Here is a 23,596-nt window from a genome sequence, read left to right on the forward strand (position 1 = left end):
GGGCTCACTCCTGTGGAAATGACCTTCCAGGAGGGGGCCGACAGGTGAGGAAGAAATGAAAACAGAGGCGATGGACAGTAACTGGCACGGTGGTGGCTACTGCGGCTTGAGTGACCCGGAAGGGACATTCGAGCGAAGATCTGCAAGACAAGAAGCATCCAGCTGTGTCAAGAGAAGTCCAATGGCTTCAGGCCAGGGAGAGCTGAAGTGGCCAGGAGCCCCTGGCGTGCCCACCCCTGCGACGGGTCCACTCCCATACCTGCTCACTCACCCCCACTGGCTTCACTGCCGCCTTCACCCACGCTGCATCTTGATCAGCCCTTCCTGGGAGAGTTGTCCCCGCGTCAGTCAGGATCTTTCTGCGTCTCAGAAGTGGCCTGCCCTAGCGTCCTGGCCCACTAGCAGATCCTCCAGGTTACCTCCCCCAGCCACCCATGCAGCCCTGGGGCTTTCTGTTCCCTGATGCCACCCATTGTTGTGGGCTACCTGCCTGGCCCTCCCAGTAGACTCTGTGAGATCTGCCTCTATCCTACTTTTGCTAAGCACAAACCTCACATAGGTTTTCCAACTAGTTTTTAGCAACAGAACCCTTTGTTTAGACACAACCCTGTATCTTACCCATATATTCTACGGCTACAGGCATTGCTGTCTGAGCCCCTCCGGCCCCCACTTTCCTCCCCAGACTTGAGCTCCAGTCGGAGCATAGTTTTCACCACTTTCCATGGTTCCAGGGAAGGCCTGCTGCCCTTGGTGGTCCACAGCCCTGAATCAGCGACCCTGAGGTTGCTGCCAGCATTGTGACAGTCACACTAGCCCTCTGAGCCTTTCCTCCCCAAGTGCCTGGGGCTGTCTGCAACAGAGGCCCCGAAGCCATCCTTGACCTCTCCCTGCTGGGAAGCAGATACCCCTCCATACACCCCACCCTGCTTTGGTCTTGCTTCCCTCGTGTCTACTACTGAGGCCTCTTCACTGGCCTCCCCCCTCACATCTCACAGCCTTCCCTGGGCTCTGTCCAGGGGTCTTCCTAATATATATGACAGATAACATACCATCAGTATTAGTCTTTGTAGAGCGTCATGCTGAGCACCCTCCAGAGCTTATTTCCTTGCAGTGGATACTAGCATGCCCTCCAAGAAGGAAAGGAGCAGCCCGGATGGCAGGAGTTGGCCTAACTCACAGCAAGGCCCCGTGGTTGTCCTCCTGGACACAGACATCTGGCAGAGGAGCTGCACTGTGATAAAGGCCATGTCACAATTGTGTCCAGGCACAGGCCAAAACCAGGTCCCTGTGCCACCAGCGTGCCCTCTCCCACCCCACAGCAGTGAGCCCCACTCCTCTGTCAGCACAACTGAGCTTCCCTCTGCCCTGCCACTCACTGGTATCACTGGTTTAGATGCCCCTGCTTCCTGACAGCATCCAGCCCACACAGTTTCCCCGTCTATAAAAGAAATGTCAGTGCGCTGCCAAGGCTACCAGACTCATCAGTAGTTGGGTAAGCTGGGATTATTCTTGGTCCCAGGGGTCAGGGTGCACACCATAGGGAGTGACCCCATGAAATCCCAGACACTCCACTCTCAGACGGTAGTAAAACAGAGCCCCAGGCTCTCCCTCTCCCACTCTGACCTTGCTATGTGACCCTGAGGTTTGTTATGTACCCTCCAGGACCTGTGAGTGATAAATCTTGTTTCTCAGAATTCCCTCATGGTTTTTACTGAAGTGCATCCAGTGATCATATACGAACCACAAGGGGCGGTCCAGCCACAATTGCCCCAGTAGCAGGAGTAGAGGGGATGTCTCTGGGGCTCACTAATAGTAATACACACCCAGAAAGTTCTAAGGCATTCCTAGCTGAGATCATTACCATCAATAGGCTGGGGTTGACACATCAAAGAGTGAATTAAATCCAAAATGAGCAGAAGAAAAGAAATAATACAAATCAGAGCAGAAATAAATGAAACTGAAAACAAATCAATTGAAGAAATGAGTGAAATCACAGGTGGGTCTCTGAAAAGTTTGATAAAACTGATAAACCTCTAGCCAGGCTAATCAAGAAAAAAAGATACAAATTATTAATTATCAGAAACAAAATAAGGATCATCACTATGGTTCCTATTAACATGAAAAGGATAATAATATTATGAACAACCCTAGCTTACAAATGTGATAATTAAAAAATGAACCAGTTTCTTTTAAGACACAAGTTAACGAACTCATACAAGGATATATAGATCATCTGAGTGTCCTACATCTATTAAATCAATAATTAATAACCTTTCAAAACAGAAAGTACCAGGCACAGATGGGTCTACTGGTGAAACCTACCAAATATTTAAGGAAGGAATGATACCAGTTATATGATCTCTTCTGGGAAACAGAAGCTAGGTAACACTTCCTAACTCTTTCTAGGAGAGCAGAATTGCCCTAATACTAAAACTACACAAAGACATTACAAGAAACAGAAAGCACAAACTAATATCTCTCAAGAACATAGACACAAAAGTCAAATATATACAAATTTAATCCAATAGGCATAGAATGAATTACACACTACAACCAAGTAAAGTTTATGCCAGGGATGCAAAGCTATTTAACATTTCAGAGTAATCCATTACATCAATAGGCTAAAGAAGAAAAAGTCTTAGGATCATATCAATAGACACATAACTGCACATGGAACAACAGACTGGTTCCAAATAAGAAAAGGAGTACATCAAGGCTGTACATTGTCACCCTGCTTATTTAACTTATATGCAGAGTACATCATGAGAAACACTGGGCTGGAGGAAGCACAAGCTGGAATCAAGATTGCTGGGAGAAATATCAATAACCTCAGATATGCAGATGACACCATCCTTATGGCAGAAAGTGAAGAAGAACTAAAGAGCCTCTTGATGAAGGTGAAAGAGGAGAGAGAAAAAGTTGGCTTAAAGCTCAACATTCAGAAAACTAAGATCATGGCATCTGGTCCAATCACTTCATGGCAAATAGATGGGGAAACAGTGGCTGACTTTATTTTTCTGGGCTCCAAAATCACTGCAAATGGTGACTGTAGCCATGAAATTAAAAGACGCTTACTCCTTGGAAGGAAAGTTATGACCAACCTAGATAGCATATTAAAAAGCAGAGACATTACTTTGTCAACAAAGGTCCATCTAGTCAAGGCTATGGCTTTTCCAGTGGTCATGTATGGATGTAAGAGTTGGACTATAAAGAAGGCTGAGCGCCGTAGAATTGATGCTTTTGAACTGTGGTGTTGGAGAAGACTCTTGAGAATCCCTTGGACTGCAAGGAGATCCAACCAGTCCATCCTAAAGGAAATCAGTCCTGAATATTCACTGGAAGGACTGATGCTGAAGCTGAAACTCCAATACTTTGGCCACCTGATGCGAAGAGCTGACCCTGATGACCTTTTGAAAAGACCCTGATGCTGGGAAAGACTGAAGGCAGAAGGAAAAGGGGATGACAGAGGATAAGATGGATGGATGGCATCACCGACTCAATGGACATGGGTTTGGGTGGACTCCAGAAGTTGATGATGGACAGGGAGGACTGGCGTGCTGCAGTTCATGGGGTCACAAAGAGTCGGACATGACTGAGCGACTGAACTGAATAGACACAGAAAAACATCTGACCAATCCAATACCCATTCACTATAAAGACTCTAAGCAAACTAGAATTATAGGGAAACTTTCTCAACTTAATAAAGAACATCTACAAGAAACCACAGCCAACATCATACTTATTGGTGAAAAGATACTTTCCCATAAAATGGGGAGTAAGGAAAGAAAGTTCTCACCACTTGTACTGTGAGCTCTAGAAAATCCAATAAGATAGAAAAAGGGGAAAAAAGGAATACAGATTTGGAAGGAAGAAATAATTGTCTTTGTAGATGACAAGATTGTCTACATAGAATGCACACCAAACTATTTGCTATTAAACATAAGCAAATAAAAACCTCCTAAAGTCATAAATGATATTAGCAAGGTTCCAGAATACAATTTTAATAGACAAAAATCTGTCTTTGGGATGTTCCTAGTGGCCCAATGGTTAAGAATCCAACTGGCAATGCAGGGGACGTGGGTTCAGTGCCTGATCTGGGAAGATCCCACATGCCTCAGAACTACTAAGCCCCATGCACGGCCACTACTAAAGCCCACGAGCCGCCTAGAGCCTGTGCTCTGCAACAAAAGAAGCCACCACAATGAGAAACCTTCACACTGAAACTAGAGTATCTCCTGCTTGCCACAACTAGAGAAAGCCCACAAGTAGCAACGAAGACCCAGTACAGCCAAAAATAAAATAAATGAATAAATCTTTTCTTTAAAAAGATCTCTCTCTCCTATTTACCAGCAATGGACAATTGGAATTTGAAATAATAAACATGATAACATTTACATTAGCACCCCCCCAAAAAAAAACCCTTAGGTATAAATCTTACCCAAAAAAGTACAAGATGGATAAGAGAAAAACTATAATACTCTGATTAAATAAATCAAAGAAAACCTAAATAACTGAATAGAGATTCCGTATTTACAGGTAGGAAGACTCAACGTTGTTAAAATGTCAATTCTTCCCACGTTGATCTGTAGATCCAATGCAATCCAATCAAAATCCCAGCACACTATTTTGTGGATATCAACAAACTGATTTAAAGTTTATGTGGTAAGGAAAAAAAAAGGATATCCAACACAATATTGAAGGAGTAGAATAAAATTAGAGGACTGACACTGATCGACTTTAAGACTTACTTTAAAGTTACAGTAATGAGTAATGATGACAGTTGTGATATTGATTAAAGAATAGACAAATAGGTCCACACAACAGAATAGAGGGCCCAGAAAAAGACCTATACAAACACAGTCAACTGTTCTTTGACAAAGGAGCAAATCAATTCAATGGAGAAAGGGCAGTCTTTTCAACAAATGGTCCTCGAACAGCTGAAACACACACAGAAGTGGATCTGCACACAAACCTCACAGTCATCACCTTAAAGTTCCGGAAGAAAATCGGGGAGAATTTCAGCTTGGCAATGATATTTATGTATAGCATTAATGACGTGATTCATGAAAGAAAAAACTGATAAAGTAGATTTCATTAAAATTCAAAACTTCTGCTCTGTGAAAGACACTATTAAGAGAATGAGAGGATAAGTCACAGACAGGAACTATTTGCCAAACACATAACTGATAAAGGACTTATATCCAAAATATACAAAGAACTCTTAAAACTCAACAGCAACAAAAACTAAACAACCTAATTAAAAGATGGGCCAAAGACCTGAACAGACAACTCAGCAAAAAAAAGATATACAGATGGCAAATAAGCATACAAAAAGATGTTCAACATCCTATGTCATCAGGAAATGCAAATTAAAATAATGAGATATACTCCACACCTGTTACAATGGCCAAAACCCAAAACACTGACAACACCAAACGCTAATTAGAATGGAGTCCTGGGAACTCTCATTCATCTCTGGTAGGAATACAAAATAGTACAGCCACTTTGAAATACACTTTGGCAGTTTCTTACAAAGTAAACCAGTCTCATCATTAGATACGGCGGTTTCTCCTTCGGTATTTACCCAAAGGAGCTGAAAACTTGTGTACACACAGAAATCTGCACAGGAATGTTTATAGCAATTTATTCATAATTGCCAGTTTTTGTACACAACTGTGGTACATTGAGACAGTGGAATATTATTCAGCACTAAAATGAGATGAGTTACCAGGCCATGGAGAGACAGGGAGAAACCTTACATGCTTATTTCGAAATGAAAGAAACCAGTCTTAAAAGGCTACAGATTGTGTGGTTCCATACATACTGTATCATATGACATTTTAGAAAGAGCAAAACTGTAGAAACAGTAAAAAGATCAGTGGTTTCCAGGGATGGGGTGAGGGGAAAGTGCAAGTCACTCAGTTGTATCTGACTCTTTGCAACCCCATGGACTGTACAGTCCCTGAAATTCTCCAGGACAGAATACTGGAGTGGGTAGCCTTTCCCTTCTCCAGGCGATCTCCCCAACCCAGGGATCGAACCCAGGTCTCCCATATTGTAGCAGATTCTTTACCAGCTGAGCCACAAGGGAAGCCCTTGTGGGGTGGGGGAAGGCGGATAAACAGCACACAGGGTTTTTAGGGCAGTGAAGCTATTGTGTGTGATACTATACTGGTGGCTATAGGGCATGTGCATTGTCAGAACTCATAGAATGTACAACACCATGAGTGACCTTAATGTAAATTGTGGACTTTAATAGTGTATCAATATTGGTACATCAGTTGTAACAATGTACCACATAAATGCAAGATGTTAATAACGGGGGAAACTGTTTGCAGGAAAGAGAGGATTATATGAGAAGTCTCTATACTACCCCCTCAATGTTTCTGTAAACCTAAAACTACTCTCAAAAATGAAGTATGTTAGTTTTTTTTTTAAGGAGATAATTTTTTTTTTTTTAGAAATACAAAAGCTAGAAGCAGCAGACCCACACGTGAAATGATAAAGCTAGTTTTTCATACCGAAAGCAATAAGAGATGGAAACACAGATCTACACAAAAGAATGAAGAGCTCTAGAAATGATAATTATGGGGGTAAATATGTAAGGTTATTTTCTTAGTGCACCTCAGTCCTGGATAAGGATGTCACCTCTTACTTACTGTGGTGTTGTCTGTTTTTACTGTGGGGTGGAATTGCTTTTGCGATTACAGTAACTAAAACACGCCTCCCACTCTTCACCCCCCAGCCACCAGCCTCACTTCCAATATCTCCTCAGGTGAAGGAAGGAAGGGCTCTCACCTACTCTTGGCATCTTGGGCCTCTAAGTGAGTTTACTGCCCACAGACGCATCAAACTTCACTGCAGGGGGCAGGTGGGTGGTCAAGGTGGGGACCACAGCCCAAGTTAACGCTGTTAACACCTGGACCGTCTCTCCTGACTCTGGCAGTCAGAGAAGTGAGGCAGAAGGGGTCCACACCCTGGTTTCAGGCCACAGCGATGACAAGATGCAAAACTGACCACAAGGCGTCGCCACTGTGTGCTGAAAGCATCCAAAGTAGGTTGTGTGAAGAGAAAAAAAATTTTGATCCTCCTCCTTTTAAGCCATTTGTAGTGAAATTAACCACAGTTTTAGACATGAGTCGAAACTTCTCTGCTCTTTGTACTATAAGGTCACCGCATTTTAATTTTGATCTGAAAATACTGGTGAACTTACATGTATTCACATATGTAAAATAACTGGAAAGGGATTCTGAAAAATAACATCTCATCTTAAACCACCATAAAAAAGGTTAGAAATGTCTGGGCACAGAAAAGGAGTCTGCAATGATTACTTTTATGTGTCCACCTGACTAAGTTATGGTGCTCGGATATTTTGTCAAATACAAGTTAGGTATTATTGTGAGGATATTTTTAAAATGTGGTTAACATTTAAATCAGTTAATTTTGAATAAAGCAAATTATCTGTCAAAATGTAGGAAGGCCTCATTCATGTATCTGGGGCCCTAAGAGCAAAGACAGAGATCCTTCCCTACCCCTCCACTCCCATCCCCACCCCCCATCCCCTGCTCCTGGGACCACAGAAGAAGGGATTTCGCCATCAAACATCACCTTTTCCCAGGTCTCCAGATTGCTGGCCTGCTCTGCAGATTTCAGACTTACACCCCCACACTCTGTGAGCCAGTTCCTGAAAACACATCTCTCTTGATACCCAGATATAAATGTAAGCTTACAGAACGAGACACAGCTGATACAAACATTACCTCTTGGTTCTGTTTCTCTGGAGAACCTTAGAACCGGGTCCTTCCACAGAAGGGATGCCAGACCAGGGTCCAGAAGCCTGTCTGCAGGACCGCTGGGGTGGAAGCACCCCCCCCAAGAAGCTGACACCCCCATTTCTTAGGATGCTGTTCCCAGGTTCAAGGGTCCTCTCCCCCTTAGCCAGCCCCTTAGCCACCCCCCAGTATGTTTTGTGACTCATGAGAGGGAAAGCTTGAGGGGAGAGCATGAGGGGAGAGCCTTAGAGTCACAGGCTGGTCTGGAGAGAGCAAACTCCAGAACCTCTGACTGCAGCTGTTGGTACTAGGGGAGGGCAGCGGCAGCAGGCACCTTCAACCTGTGGTCACCCGGTGGTGACCTGTGGTCACAGCACTGCCCCAGGTGGCACCTGCAAGCCCTGAGCTTAGCTGGCCACGGTGATCAGACAGCAGGGGTCTGACCTTGGAGCCAGGAATGGTGGCTGGTGCTGACGGGGTTGCAGGAAGGGGAGGTGGGCTAGAGGTGTTCACAGAGTGTCAGAAGTGGTGTGTGGCCTGGGGTCTGGGCTCCCATCACTCCCTCCCACACCCCTTCAGCAGCATGTGCTATGGACCAATTTATAAAGAAGGAAGCTGAGGCACAGAGGCCGTAAGTATCCTGCTCAAGGTCCCCAGGTACAGGTGGGCCTGGACTCACACCCTGAGAGCTGACACCTGTGTAATGTAAAAAGTTGGTTTGGGTTTTTCATAAGATGTTACAAGAAATCATGACAGAACCATATCAGAAACCAGGACTCCCCATGAGAGGATCTCACCCTGCACTCCTAACTCATCTCCATGTCTTGTTCCTTGCACCTGTCCAGATATGCTTCCTGGGCCCTCCTCCAACCCACTGAACATGAAGTCTGTGCTTGGCTCCGCATGACCGCACCAGTCCTGACCCTCACCCTCTGCCAGAGCAGCTCAGAGACTCCAGGTGACACTCCATTTAAAGGGTTCAAGTGACTGAACAATGTTTGAAGGTCTCCAGTTCTGACCCACAACTCCAACACATGGCAGGGTGTTGTGGGGGGGGGGCAGTAGAATCGCCTGCCCCAACACCACTGGTTACCCAGGGGTGCATAAGCCTTGTGGACACTGCCCCCAGGGCACCTCCAGCAAGAGTGAGGAGTGTGGATGGCCTCTGGGGCAAAACTCTGTGGGCAGGGGGTGAGCTTTGAGACCTGGAGCAGACCACCACCATTATTACCCTCTCTCACAGATACCTCTGAGCTGGCTTCCCAGGGACCTGAGATAGAAGGGCTGGGGCATCCAAATGTTTCAGAATGGCCTGGTCCCCACTGCAGTGAACTCATGTCTCAGCTTGTACACCCCCTGAACTAACAAGGAAACTGCCATACAGAGGGGTTGACTTGCTCAGGGTCTGGACTGCTCCTAGTGTCATAATCACAGGACACGTGGGGACTGTGAGTAGGGACATGTCCTTGCTGCACTGAAGAATTTGGAGAGGGCCATGGACCAGGTAAAGAAACCCTCTGCACACGCACATGTCATTTCTCAATTTCAAGTTGTTCTGGACTCTAAGAGGCCCCAAGACTCAGCACTTCACAAAGGAAACGTGTATGTAGGTCTAGTCATGATCTCAGACCTGAGTTTGGTGGGAATCACGCAGGACAGACCTTCCCCTCAACCCAAGGTCAGCACAGGGGATGAGGCCAGGAGGCCACCGTACCCTCCAGGAACAACGTGAATGTGGAGGGGCTTCCAGGGAGGGTATAGTGTGGAGATGGTTCTGGAGTGATCAGGAAAGTTCTGGAAAATGTGGTCCCAGGGCAAGGACCATGTCTTACTCCTCTCTGCTTATGACCAAAAATATGTGCATTGGAGGAGACCGCCTCATGGACAAGCCTGGCCACTCTGTGGGAAACCTATGGTCACTCCAGTGACAGTGAATTCTCACCCAACAACAGAGGAGGGGCCTCTGGGCCTTCCTGTTCACGAGCCCACTCCAACAGCAGATGTGAGCTGCCTGGTGGCCACCACCATCCCCAGCTTACAACGAAGGTGGACCCTCTCCAGGAGGATCCAGAAAGCAGATTAGAACATGTGGCCGGTCTGCCCTCCTCCCTTCGGAGGACATGGACTGTGTGAACCTAGAAATAAAGCCACAGACCCCCTATGTCCAGGCGGGGCTGCCTGAGGCAACATCACCGTCTTTGTCCAAAACACAGAGGTCAGCTTCCACCTGGCTCTTCCCACACTGCCCTGGGGCATCCAGGTGCCTCAGGCCACATTACAGACATGCTGATCTGTAATGAGCCTTCTCCTCATCCTGGGAAAAAAGACCCAATCTGTTATGAGCTCAAGGTGAAGGGAGACAAACACTGTCTCTCTGTGGCCACTCTTGCTCAGTCGTGTCCGACTCTTTGTGACCCCATAGACTGTAGGCTCCTCTGTCCATGGGGATTCTCCAGGCAAGAATACTGGAGTAGGTTGCCATGCCCTCCTCCAGGGGCATCTTCCCAACCCAGGGATCGAACCCAGGTTTCCCGCATTGCAGGTGGATTCTTTACCATCTGAGCCACCAGGGAAGCCCCCTTCACATTTTAAACCAATGCTATTTACAAATTAGAAGCACTGATTGCTTTCCTCTCAGGCCCTCAGCAACTGGAAGGAGGGACCAGAAGGCGGGGGGTTGAGGCTGGAGTTCACCCTGGAGCCCCCTATCAGGAGGGTTAGGCTCAGGGTCTCTTGCTTGATGCTCCAAGCAGGTCTGGAAATTTCTTAACCCTGGGGCTTCTGCCAGGTGTGGCTCCCACTTTTGAGCTGCCCCTAGCCAAGGTGTCGAGGGGCACAGCTGGATCTTCCTAATTCACAGCCTGGGCCCTGGGCCCTCCTGCTGCCCCGTGCAGCCATCCCCCTGCCCACTCTGGCCTGACAATGGGCACCCTGATCAGCCCTCCTGCAACAGGTGGGATATTCAAGTGGAGACCCAGAAAGCGCTAGGCTGGGAAAGGCAGGCTCGGGGAACAGCGCAGGCATTCTCTGCACATGGCACACTGCTGTAGGGAGGGTGAGAAAGAGAGGGCAGAGGCCAGGGGGTGACCCAGGGCCACCTCTGCAGGGGCAAGGGGACAGGTTGGAGGAGGGCCCAGAGACCGATGGGGAGCCATAAAACGTATCAGGAGGGGAGAGGCCAGACTTCAGTGGCCCACACCCCCTTGACATGAGGGGATAGGGAAAGGGGAGAGGCTAGTGGGGGCAGAGGGTTGGGGGACAGAGGAGACCACAGGGCCTCTCCCAAGGGCCAGCTGCCAGCACTGGTAGGATGCCTACAGTCATGGGTCACCTGGCCCCCTGTGTGGTTTAACCTGACAAGCACTTGGCTGACGTGGGGACTGGAGTTCTGTCAGAGAAGCCATCTACCGTTTCGAAGGAGGAGCAAAGAGAAAGGAAGCGTCTATAACACTGGCTGACCTGTATGGCAAGTTTGGACCTATATTGCCCCGTGTTAGGAACCCTCCACACCCACAGCTGTAACAGCCTCTACAGAGCCATGAGCCTTAGTGGCACAGTGGTGAAGAGGAGAAAGTCTCTCCTGCAATCAGGCAGCCTCCACACACAGCCAGGTGCTCTCCACCTGTGGGTCCAGGTAAGGAGGGCAGGTAGACTCACCTATCTACCTTGGCATCCTCTCAAGACCTGGCTAAACTTACAGCTTTTAAGGTATAAACTGGCAGGAATGGGAAGATGGAAGAGGAGCCAACAATGTGATTTAGAAGCCAAAACACACAAACGTGTAGTGAATGACTTCTAGACCCAAAGGCTGAATTACAGCCAGAGTGTGGGAAGTTCAGGACCAAGGCCATCTACTCCTCAGGAAGCCAGGAACTGGCAGATTCAGGTGATGCTGGAGAAGGAAGAGGGGGCCTGTAACAAAGATGACTGGCACTGGGGAATGCTCCCCTCCCTCCAGATAAAGTCTTGAGTTATACTCTCTGGAAAGTGTAAAAGAAGGGGCTGCAGGCTGGGAGAGGAGGCCTGGCTATGGATGAGGTCCCCATACCAAAAATAAGTCCTGAGCATATGCCAATGACACCAAGACCCTCCCCCAGCCTGGAGGTAGACCCTCCAAGCAAGAGGTGGAAGCAGCTTTTGGGGGGTGAATAGCTAATGTCATCATCAGACTCCAGAACTATACAACCTTCTAGCATCATGGTGATGCTGCATCTGCTTGAAGCCAGGGGCGCTACTGTGGTCCCTCTGCCCACAGCATCAGGCACAGACACCAGTGGGTGAAGGCAGAGCCCCATTCAAGGTCAGTCTGCTGACCCCACAGGGGACAAACCCTTAGAAGCCCAGGACATTGTGGTAGATGGAAGCCAAGAGCTTCCAAAGGAAAGATACTGAGGACCCAGAACCCCGAGACCAGGCTCCCTAGTACATCCCAGAATTGGCAACCGAAACAAAGTTGGGAAAACCTACAGGTCTTACAGGACCAAGCAGCCTCCTCTGTGCCATAGTTCTTCAATATCAGGGTCCTACGCACCAACATCCATGCTCAAGATGCTCAGTGCTTCCTCTCCAGCAAGCCCTTCCTCCGACCCACCAGCCACATCCCACACACAGCTTCTCTGAGAGTTCTTCCGGGATCCCACAGCAGGGGGTGCCACCCACGTTCCAGGTGCACACCCTTGGTGCACCCAGCCAGCCGTGGGCCAGAGCAGCCCTGAAGGGCAAAATTGAGTCCATCCTGGCTGGAGCCCAGGCCCAGGGCCAGTCCAGAGCTATGTTTGGAACTGATCTCTCCCTGGCTGCCCTCTCACCGTGGCCCACCTGTCCCCAGCTACGCACAGAAGTCTTTACTGAGATGTGGCTAGTGGAGGGAGTCCCGCTCCAGCCCTGTCCCCACCCCCCACAGCCCCTTGATCCCCCTACATATGCACACTCACCTGCTCTGGAGGCTGACCTCCGGGGCCCTGTTCCCAGTCATGCTGTCTTCCTGGGTCTTCAGACCAATCAGGCTTCGCAGAGCCCACCGGCAAAGGACCCCGCGATGAAGCCGGCTGGGGACCAGCGTGGCAAGCACACCTGCACCTGCCCACTGTCGCCTCCACAGGCATCGGTGCTTCTCAGGTTGCTGGAGGCCTTGGAAGTACGTGCTGAGGCCACGCCCCATGGCGCTGGGGAGAGGTTCTGGCTAAACTGGTGCGGGGTTGGGGGCAGGGAGATGGGTCCCCTGAAGTGCAACATTTCAGAGTTAGGAGGCTAAGCAGCCCACTAAACGCTTGGCAGGGAGCAGGCGGAGCCCTGGGAGAGGGTGGGAGCAGGACGATGCAGGATGGCCTTGCAGGATGGACGTGGCCATCCGCCCATTCCTCCACAGTCCTGGCCTCTGCTTGTCACCTGCCATCAGGCAGCCAACTTTCACGGCCCCAGAATGCTGTCACCCCAGCAGCCATGGATGGGTGCTGACATGGATGGGTAGGACCTGGACCGCCAATCCTCTGTGCCCTCCAGGAGCCCCTCCTCAAGGCTGCACAGGTTTCACACAACCCCTCCATGGTCCCCACAGCCAGCAGCTGGAGCCCTCCAAACCCTCAACCGTCCAACTTGGACAGGGCTTGGAAGTAAGGCCCAGAATTCCTAAAAGTCTCCCTTTATTCACAGGTCAGTTGGGGAGCTCCAGGTTGCCCTCAAGAGCTAGATGCCCGGGGAGGTCAGTGCATGTTGACAGTTCAGGGTGAATGTTGACTAGAAGCCCCAAACCTGAGTCTCACCTGGGAGAGCCACACCTGACACAAAAGTGTAAAGCAGTGAGGAGCCACTGCCATCATAGCCACCTTCACAGACGGCTGAATGCAGGAGCTCTGAAAAGGCCACCAGAGAGCTGGCTCTGCCTCCCCCTCCCACTTTTCTCTCCCCTCCTCTCAACTCTGCCTCCCTCCGGAAAATCCAAACTCTCGCCTGCACAGGGCTTCCTCCTGAAGCCAGGAGAGGTGGCCCGGGGCAGCCCTCATTTCACACCCCCCAGGCCAACAACGCCAGCAGGAAGACTTCTTCTGACCCTAAGAGAAACCCCCGATTCACACATGAGCGGTCCCTGACTCAGCCCTCCGGGGAGGGCGGTTCCGCAAAGGAAACGTGGCTCCCACGCGTGCACACGGAGGACCCGCCCACCGCCCTCGCTCCAGGAAGGTGACCCCCTGAGCTCCCGGGACCGAGTCGGCGTCCCCACCACAGACACGGCTCCCACTCACAGTCAGAGTGGACTTTTATTAGGAAATCACCCTGCAAACACACTGAGAAGTGCTGTGCTGTGGGGTCAGCGTTTCCTGAGGAAGGAGGATCACAGTATCAGAGCCGTCAGAGGACAGGAGCCGAGAGCGGGAGCTGCTCAGGGCGGCCTGCAGCCAGCGCCCCTCACAGCGATAGGACTCAGCCATCAAGAACCGGCACACAGACGCAACACAAGAGACACGCCAGAGCACACAGCTGCACTACACTTAAATAAACAATAAACACAGAATGCCATTTGCTGTCGTCCGTGCCTGAAACAAAAGGAGCCAAAGGGATGAAGAGAACCAAAAAGTCTTTCTTTCCATTGGACCAAAGGGGAAACATCCCCAAATTATCAAAATTCCTCAGTTACAAAATACTTTTTAAAAACTCCATTATTAAAAAGAATAAATAACAAAATATATAAAAAATAACTCAGTTGCATTAAAATCATAACTAGAAGTTACAGCAAGATTTTTTGTGGCCCTTCTCATAGTCAAATAGTTAAGTTTGCTTTGATTTCATTTACTTCCCTCTCATATGTCCTGGTGTGGGATCTAGGTAAAATAGTATAAAATTAATAAATAAAAATGTTAAATAAATAGCCAACATTAACATAAGAGGTTGTGAATATAAATACTTACATTTTGACAAAATTAAATAATTTACAGAATAATTAAACTAACTACTTTCTCATTTCTTCCAGGAAGTGCAATTTCTCTACTTTTAAATACTAACTTGGAATCGCAGTCACAGTTGGCTTGGACTCTATTTACATGTTAGGAACATTGTGTTTTTAACACATTAAATCCAAAATTTATCTTCTTTTGAATCTCGAATGGATCTAAAAAGAAGTGATACCTTGGTGGTCTCCAGTCAGGAATTTATCCCCTGACCTTGCTGTCACTTCCCCCACCTCAGTAAAGCTCAGCCACGACCCGGTGATGGGCAGTGGTGGGTCACAAGCCAGGTGGGCACACAGACAGCCAGAGGCCCTGACCTTGACCCCGACCTGGGTCTAAAGGCTGCAGCCTTGAGGGAGCCTGACCTCAAGCACAGGGTCTGCAGGCTCCACCAGAGGTGCTTCCCTGTGGAGCCAGCGCTGTCTTCAGGGGGTCCCGGGCCAGCTTCCTCCAGGCCTGTTCCTAACCTACCCTCTGGAACGCTGCTCTCTTCCACGCTTAACATAAAAGTGAATCAAAGGACAACAGGAAACACACTTGTCACAGCGGCCTCACCGCGTGGGCACACTGGCCACTCCAGGCTGACTCGTCACACGCACCACCCGCCCGGCCAGGCTGCCCTCTCGGCCTTGACAGACAAAGGAATACTGTGGTTGCAGCTCCAAAACTTCCCTGAGAACCTTGTCCGTGAGTTTCCATTGGAGACTTCGAGCTTTCAGAAGCAAAAATAAATCACTTTGTAATACTTCACGCCCCGCACTCACATTGAGAGGTCAAGGCCTCTGGCCTGGCGCGTGCGTCACATCGAGGGAGACGAGGATTTCCAGGCACTCCTCTGGCTAAACACTCCCACCCCCTCGCCGAGGCCACCCTGGGCTGCCAACGAGAAGTCACTGTGAGTGGGAATCTCCACTGGGAGGGCAGGGCTAGGGAGGTAAAAGACAGAGGCGAGTCGGGGTGCCCTGGGTGCCCCGAGTCAGCATGGTGGCTCCTCACACAAGGAGGCCTAGACCTGGATGCCCCTCACGGCCTGCTTGATGCTCTCGAGGAGGTCCTTGTTCTCGGGGTTCTGGTAGCACTCCTGGTTGGAGTACATGTCGGTGAGGGTGCTGACATAGGCGTCAAAATTCTGCTCACATATCGGCTCCTGGAGAACACAACTGGTTTAGCGAGGCCCATCCATGCAGGGGCCCCAGGGTTTCCAGAAGCAATGCGAGTGGATGGGGGAGCCTCAGACCCAGGAAGCCCACGCCGCCAGAGATGAGCGCACAGACCCACCACAGGCAGCACTCGGGCTGAGACCACCACGGCACAGGCTGCCCAGGACGTGACAGCTGCCGTGGGCAGCAATCTGCCCAGGGTGGGGCCCTCCCAGAGGCAGAGGGGTGCCTGCCCTCCCCGAAGCCCCAGGACACAGGTGCCAGCTCAGCTAGGGAGGCCCAGGGCTGCTAACTGCTTACCATGTGCGGAAGGCGGATGTTGGCAAGACTTTGGATGAGGGCCTGGCTCAGGCCCGACAGCTCCAGAAACAGGGCTTCGTTCTGCTCCTCGATGAGCTTGTTCTCCTCCTCGATGTTCTTCAGGCTTTTCTCCATGGACGAGATCTGCCAGACAGAGACGGGAGCTGCCGCCTGGAGTGTTCTCCTGGGAGCAGGCCAGGCATGCCCACTGGGCCATCTCACGTCCCTCCGGGAGAGGGCAAAGAGGCAGGAGCCCTGCCACAGCGAGGGTTGGCAGCACCCTGGTCCCTGGGTGGAGGGGGGGACACAGTGACTGAGCTAGGGGCTGGGGGGCCATGGGTTTCTGAGCCCAGCTGCCCTGTGGGGTGGAGAGGAGCACAGAAGGAGGCACTGGGCTCACATCCCAGCCCACCACTGGCTTCCTGCTCTTCCTCTGTGGTGGAAACACTGTTCCCACATTGTGGAACATCTCCCACCAGAAAGACCAGCCAGGTGCCTCATCAAAACTATGAAGGCAGCAGAGCAGACCACTGCCACTCTCGGCTGACTGCACCAGCACACCAAAGACCATCCTGGGATTTCCAGCACAAACATGTCTTCTCTGGACCCAACAGGGCGTCAGGAGGGAGTCTGAAAGTTCTCCCGGGGCTCCAAGGCTTCCACATGGAACAGCAGAGGACAGAGGACAACTCCACCGGGCTGATGGCCGTGGGCAGTCTTACCTGCTCTGGGTGCTGCAGGCACCACATGAGTCCCAGAGTGTCAGAGCCCCGTGGGCAAGGTGGGCAAGAAGGCCACCCCGGGGCCTGGCCTGGAGCAGACATGCTTGGGAGGGCAGCACCCAGCCTCACTCTGGGCAGAGGCAAGCTCATCAGCGTGGATGGCACCTCAGGCCATCGCTAAGCCCTTTTAGGAGGGGCTGGGGAGGAGCATCATGTCCTCCTTACCCAGTGACAAGCCTTTGGGTTTAAAAGGTTTGAGCAGAGGTCCTGAGCCTGCTTTCCCTGCCCGAGCTCTCCAGCAGGGCACACAACGCAAAACTCCCTGGAGGGGAAAGGGGACTCTGAGTCCTTCCAAAAGGACACTAGTGAATAATCTCTCTATAAGTAGGTGGGTGCTGGCCAATAAAGAGAAACCAGAGGTGCTTTCCAAGGGTGCTGACACTGGGAGGTGCCTTGGACTTCGAGAAGGAAAACGGCAGGGAAGAATGTGGGGAAAGCCACCCAGAAGGGCGTCTCGGTGCCCAGAGACAGCCCCTGTACCCCCTCTCCACTTCCACTGCCTCTGAACTGGGGAGACGCTGCGCGGCAGGACAGAAATCCCTGCTGATCCTCATCAGCTGGTGCTATTTTTACACCGGCTTCTGGGTAAGAGGAGGTCGGCATGAAAGCCCGTCTGCCAGAGAAAGGAGGGGCCACAGAAGACACATGGACTCCAGCATCTCACACTTCCCCGGTCCCCTCCACCCTCCAACCCCATAGGGCCAGGTCACCTCCTTGTCCCTGGGGACATGGCCGTGCGCAGCTGCTCCTCTGTGCCCTTATCTCTGCTCCGGCCCCCACTCAGCAGTCAAGGAAGGGCATGTTCTTTTCAAAATAAGAATTTCACTGTTTTTTGGTTTGGTGGGTTTTTTTTATTTTTTATTTTATTTATTTTTTTTTTTTATTTGAGTGTTCATTTTGGGAAACTCAAGGATAGGACACAGATGCAAGGCGATCTGTAACCCTGTCCCTCAGCACAGCAGTTCTTCTGGGTCAGATCCTATGCAAATTGCTTTCCTTATAGAAATGCATTCGTCTCATGACAACCGAATCAGGCAGATTCTCATATTATCCTCATCTGCCTGGGAGGACGTCAAGGCACACTCGGAATGAGAGGTCCACCAGGTCACTGAGCTGGTGTATGGCCGTGCTGGGCTGGAACCCAGCTCCAGTCAGGTTCTAATGACCCACGTTGTGGTTCTGCTCCTACTAACCAACAGGATGGTGGCTACCAGCACCTCAGGGCTTCTGATGGGCGGAGCACATGCTGAGCAGAACCTTGATGAGGGGCTGGGCACTCCCCAACCCAGAAGAGAAGAGGGAGGATGGGAAGGACATCCTGGGTTTGAGGGCAGGTGGGGGCAAGGCAGGGCGGCTCCACCCACCTGGGACTGCAGCTGCAGCATGGCGGCCTCCATCTCAGAGTTGGACTCGTTCAGGTCTCGAATCTCCTGGTTCAGCTGCTTGATCTCCTCGTCGTTGTCCAGCACTACCCCAGAGAGAAAGCTCAGTTGTGGCTCTCACAAGGTGGGGAGGGGGTCAGTCAAGGCCTGCTTTCTAGATAGGCCTGGGGAGCCCTTTCAGAGTAGAAGCCCCAGTGGCTCGTGGCCCACATCTCAGACTGGGAAAGTGGCTGCGTGTCAGCTGTGTGCCTCCAGGCCCTGGTCTTGGTGGGAAAACAGATACCTCCTGGGCAAGTGTTAATTGCTAAGATAAAAATGGAAGCTTTTCCAGATGGTGCTGGTTTCCTCCGCTTCCCTCTCATGAATCCTGAGAACACAGGTCCATACTCCCCAAGCACATGGCTTCTGGTGCTGCCAGGAGGGCTTACTAAGCCCCAGGCTAGAGCTATGATGGCCATGCTGGGCACAGGGCAGCCAGAGGTTCTGAGCCAAGGTGAGGGGCCCTGGCAGCTCCGCTCAAGAGCTCTATCTCCACCACGACTCACTCCAGGAGGGGCTTTGCCTCCCGACCCATCTCTTGCCTAAACCACCCGCCCACTCAGGTCCCAAGACCACATGCAAGGAGTGCAGGGGGCAGCCTCACCATCACTCGTCTTGAATTTCGTGCCAAGAACCTCATCCCCTGAGAGCTTTCCCTTCTTTCCTGCAAAGGTCGCTCTGGGACAGCCAGACAAGCTGGAAGCAAAGGTCATGCATAAAGACCAATTCAAGGTCATGCCTCACAGGCCAGTCTAAGGTCACAAGTCCCAGTGAGAGCTGGGCTGTTGGAGGACTATCCTTTCTGGAGCGTTGTCACTCATCCCTGGTGTCCCAGTCCTGGCTCCAGGCCCCCAGCTTCCTCCTCCAACAGCACAGGCCATTCCCAGCTCAGACCCCCGCCCTGAAGGTTTGTCCCCAGAGGCTCGGGACAAGCACCACCTCTCAGAAAAGACCTCCTCACCCCTGCCTGCTCTATCTTCCCCACAGTGTCCTTTGCCAAACTAATAACATATTTGTTGAAGTCTGTCTCTGCAACCTGCCCTGACCACTCAGCTCCAGGAGGGCTGGTTGTCATCTTGTTCTCCAGAGACTGCTTTCAGCAATGGCTTGTGGAATGAATGAGCTAATTAATCTTAAAGGTGGAGAGATGAGGACAAAAAAATAACACAGGAAAAAGGTTTCTGATAGGACCAAGCAGTGACTGGTGTGGCTTCCCAGCACAGAGAGGAAGAAGAGGGTTGCTGGGGCAAGACCCTCAGCGCCAGGGGCAGCATCAGGGCAGGTCGGAGCTGGCCAGTGCTGCCTGGGCCCACTGCCCAGGCATGGAGGGGTCCCTTGTAGAGCAAGGAAGGACCTGGGCCCCAAGTTCAGAGAAGAAACCCCAGTAGGAGGGACAGGGCGTGAGCTGTGACAATGCTTTTCAGGAAAAGCCTCAGCCTGCTTTAAGAAAGTGTGTTCTAGACACAGGAGGGCTCTGCTGTCTCTTGCCAGAGGGACTCCATGGGATGTATAAAGGGGTCTTAGGACAGTAGACACCTGGGTGACACATCACACAGGCCATCACGTGGTCCCAGCAGGTTTCCATGGCTTCCCTCAGGTGGCTATCAATTTGGGTCTTTTTCCTCAAGAAACTGCTGTTCTCACCTGCACCCTGGCCTGGCACAATCCCTGGGAGCCTTGCCATAGTCCCACAGCTGGGGTCTCTCCTGGGTGACAGAAGGGTGGGGGTGGGGACAATCACCTGCGGTGGGTGAGGAAGCTCCCATTGGCGTGACCGGAGCCGTCGCAGCCCGGGGTGGGGCAGGCGGGCCCCTCATTCTTCAGGGACTTCCAGGAAAAAGACGAGCCATTGAGGGAACCCTCCTTCTGCCTCCGAGCTGCCAGCGGGCAGCCGGACGCGCTTCTGTGAGAGGCGTATTTGCCGCTGATGTGACCAAGCCCCACACAGCCTGGAACCGGGCACCTGGGCGCAGAGAGGTCAGAGGTGAACACTGGGTGCTGGAGCTGGAGGAGGAGCCCAGAGAGCCCGCCAAGTCACACCCTGAGACGTGCTGGGGTCCCCTACATCCCCTGTGTTGCTTGGGGGTCAGCAGCCACCTTCTCTCCCTGTCCCTCAGCAGCAGGGATCCAGGGGCCTGGAGCTGACTCTTGGTGGCCTCCTGGTCCACACCTGGACCTTGCTGCCAGCACCACTTCTGTATCACCCCAGAGACCACTTGCTGGGAGCTTGCTCTGAGCACTAACCATTTGTCAACGCTTTCTACAGCCGCAGACCCAAAAGGCACAGAGGACCCAGTTCACAGAGAGGTCCCTGGGATACAGACAAGTCAGAGGCAGGAAGCCCCCAGAGATGGCAAGGCTGGGGGTGGTGCGCTGCCTGGCGGCCCCCACACTCTGCCCTCATCTTGAGAGGGTTAACAGCCTGGGTAGGAAGGCTAGAGGTCCCCAAGTAGCAGGAGGAAATAAACTTCAAGTGGCAGACGGTTTTATTTTTCTCTTCTAATCCTGTGTTGTCACCGCAACACCTGGTTCCACCTGAACTGAACTTTATCTCAAACCTTGAGCTAACCAATGCGTTTTTCTTATGGATATGTTTTAAGCTGTGTTAATGAAATTATGTCTTTGCTTGGAAATCTGTCTTTCTTCAAGATTCATGTCAATTGTTCTATGGCCAGGGATGACTCCCTTTGTGTCATTCTATCTCAAAATGCACGTTGTGGGAGAGGGGCCTGGTGCAACTCTCAATCTTGAGGCATTTCTTTTATCTGATTAGCAGCTTGCCAAAAGGTATAAAACACCTTGCTAAAAACTAGCAAGGGGGCACTCTTTCTGTTCCCTTTGATGTCTGTGTCAGCCGCTTTCTCTATCCATTTTATACTTAAGTAAAACTTTGTTACACAAAAACTCCGAGTGATCAAGCCTCATCTCTGGGCGCCGATCGAATTCCTCTCCTCTGGAAGCCACGAATCCCGGCGTCATTCACGGCTTGCAGCAGCAACCTTTCAGTCTCAGAAGTGGCCTCCTCAGCTGGGACCATCCTCATCTGTCCCCTCTCTTCGCTCTTCTTTCTTATCTAGCCCAGCCACGTGGGCCCAGACATGAGGGCTGTCCACTGAACCAGTCCAAGGCCACCGTAGCCCCAGTCCAGAACAGAGTCACTATCAGGGACCCTGCGGGGGGCTTGGGGAGGTTCCAGTTTATGTCCACCCCCCACACTTGGACACGTCCCAACTGTGGGGTTCTAGAGAACTCCTGGGCTGGGCCCCTCTGAGGTGCCTGTGAGGCTGATGTCGCAGGATCAAAAAGTGACAGGAGCCTCTTCAAGTCACCACACAGGTGAACCTAGGCTCTGCTTTCCCACTGTCTTTGCAGAACCCTAGCCTTCACCTCAGGAGGGGCTGCAGGCGCCCCCAGAAAGTGTAATCATGACACGCTGCAGTAACACTGCTTGTCTCTCCCTCCACACCCTGGGTCCAAATCTTCAGTGTCAGGTGACCTCTCGTTAAGTCGTGTAGCACACCCAGGGGACCCCCGGTCAGAGGCACAGCTTTTTGGTCAAGTGCCAGCACAGCCGGGGACAGTGCGGTCTCTCCACGGTGATGGACATGCAGCTCCCAACCTCCACATCGGAACCTCCATAGACTTTCACGGTCAGTTATCTACTTGTGGCCAAAGGGATTTACCACAAAGCACTGACCCGACTTAATCTCAAAAGCTGCAGACACAAGATATCATAAAAGGGATCCTGCCTCCACCAGCCCTTACACATCACAGCCAGTGCCTGCCAGCCACGTCACTTCAAGCAGTAGGAACTGGAGCACTGATTAAAGTTTCTGCTGCTGTCTGCACTTGTGTAAAGACGCTCATCAATTATAAATATGGGTAAAGTTTATGGCTAGGGAGGAGGTCCTATAAAACAGAGGCGCTACATGGGTGGCCTCTTCCCCTTGCCATGGAGCCATTAGAAACTTCATCCATCCTATAAATGCTGAACTATTTCTAGAAGTCACATTCTCCACTTGGCTGCAAATTCTCGAGTTTTTTTTAAAAGCAAAGTTGACAGCACATCAGGAAGAGGAAAACCATTTTTCCCAGTTAATGTGAAAAATGCTGATCTTGATTTTAATCGTTTGCAAATGCAGCACAATTCACTTATCACACCAGCAGGATCCCTGCTAAATCCATAACAGCAATGCGTTTATATGATCACAGGCAAATTCCTAGATTCTTGGAAGAAAAAAATATTCTTTATCCACCCTCTCATTTGGTAGGCAGCATTCACAATATCAACAACCAGTATTTTGCATTTTTGATTTAGTATTCATTACAGTTTTACTGTATAAATTAAATAAACAAGTCACTGCCTTATTACAGCAAACAGCTGGTGGGGCCGTCCTCTTTGAAGGGCATAACACTGGTCAATTTGGCCCGTTCTCTGTGGCCAGCAGATGTTTGGGCCACAGCTGGGCTGATCTCCCTGGAGAAGCCAGCACAACTTTGGCCAGGTCAAGCCCCTCCCTCTGCAGAGGTGAGTGCCAGCTGTCATGGCAGACCTATTTCCCGTGGACCTGCCCAGCCAAACTACTCCAGTATCTGGCCCACCAGGCAGCCAGAGTCATTCTCCTCCAGTCCTCGCCTGCCCCAGTGGGACCCACTGCCTGCTCTACCTGATGTCAGCTCTGAAAGTCCTGGGCAAATTGGGTGGTGGGTCACCCTGCTTGCACCTGTGGCACCTGCAAGTGGGGAGCTTGAGGGGCAGGGTCCCTTCTGGAAGGAACAGTTTGCCGTGATACCAGCCCCACCAGATGAGTCCGGGTCAGGGTTCATGACAGGGCAGCAATCCCCAGGGAGAAGGTCAGTAGAGGTCAGGGACACTGTTCACTTAAGGCCCAGGGTGTCTCTCTCCTCCCAAGAGGACTGGCGAGTCCCAGTTCGGAGTGACCCTCCCAGACCCCCTCACTGCACATCAGCTCCCTGCAGAGGCATGGAGACACACAGATACACACAATTCAAAGGCTCCCTGTCTTTCTAACCACCCTCTCCTCCTTGACTCCTACACTGACCCCTCCCACCAGACCAGAAGCCATGCAGGCTGTAGTGCCTGTGAATGCCCAGGGTGGCCCACGCCCTGAGGCCCAGGCCCAGATGCCCTGGGTGCACAGGCGGCAGGGCACTCTGCCTCTCTTGGCCCGTCAAACACCACAGACCTGAGAAGTC

General features: G+C 51.1%; 1 protein-coding gene across 3 annotated transcripts in view; it reads right to left on the reverse strand.

Annotated features, from left to right (window-relative positions):
* Nucleotides 1–14,010: 14,010 nt before the first annotated feature.
* Nucleotides 14,011–23,596, reverse strand: part of MYT1 (myelin transcription factor 1) — a 62,807-nt gene continuing 53,221 nt past the window's right edge. For all 3 annotated transcript variants that reach the window (XM_043883686.1, XM_043883687.1, XM_043883685.1), the window contains 5 exons: nucleotides 20,121–20,342; nucleotides 18,984–19,075; nucleotides 18,323–18,426; nucleotides 16,177–16,320; nucleotides 14,011–15,863 (listed from right to left, as the gene is read on the reverse strand). In XM_043883686.1, coding sequence (XP_043739621.1) covers nucleotides 15,723–15,863; nucleotides 16,177–16,320; nucleotides 18,323–18,426; nucleotides 18,984–19,075; nucleotides 20,121–20,342 — 703 coding nt within the window. In that variant the 3' untranslated portion in view covers nucleotides 14,011–15,722. The remainder of the gene's footprint in view (nucleotides 15,864–16,176; nucleotides 16,321–18,322; nucleotides 18,427–18,983; nucleotides 19,076–20,120; nucleotides 20,343–23,596) is intronic.

Source organism: Cervus elaphus, chromosome 23, assembly GCF_910594005.1.
Source record: "Cervus elaphus chromosome 23, mCerEla1.1, whole genome shotgun sequence".
Classification (NCBI taxonomy): Eukaryota; Metazoa; Chordata; class Mammalia; order Artiodactyla; family Cervidae; genus Cervus; species Cervus elaphus.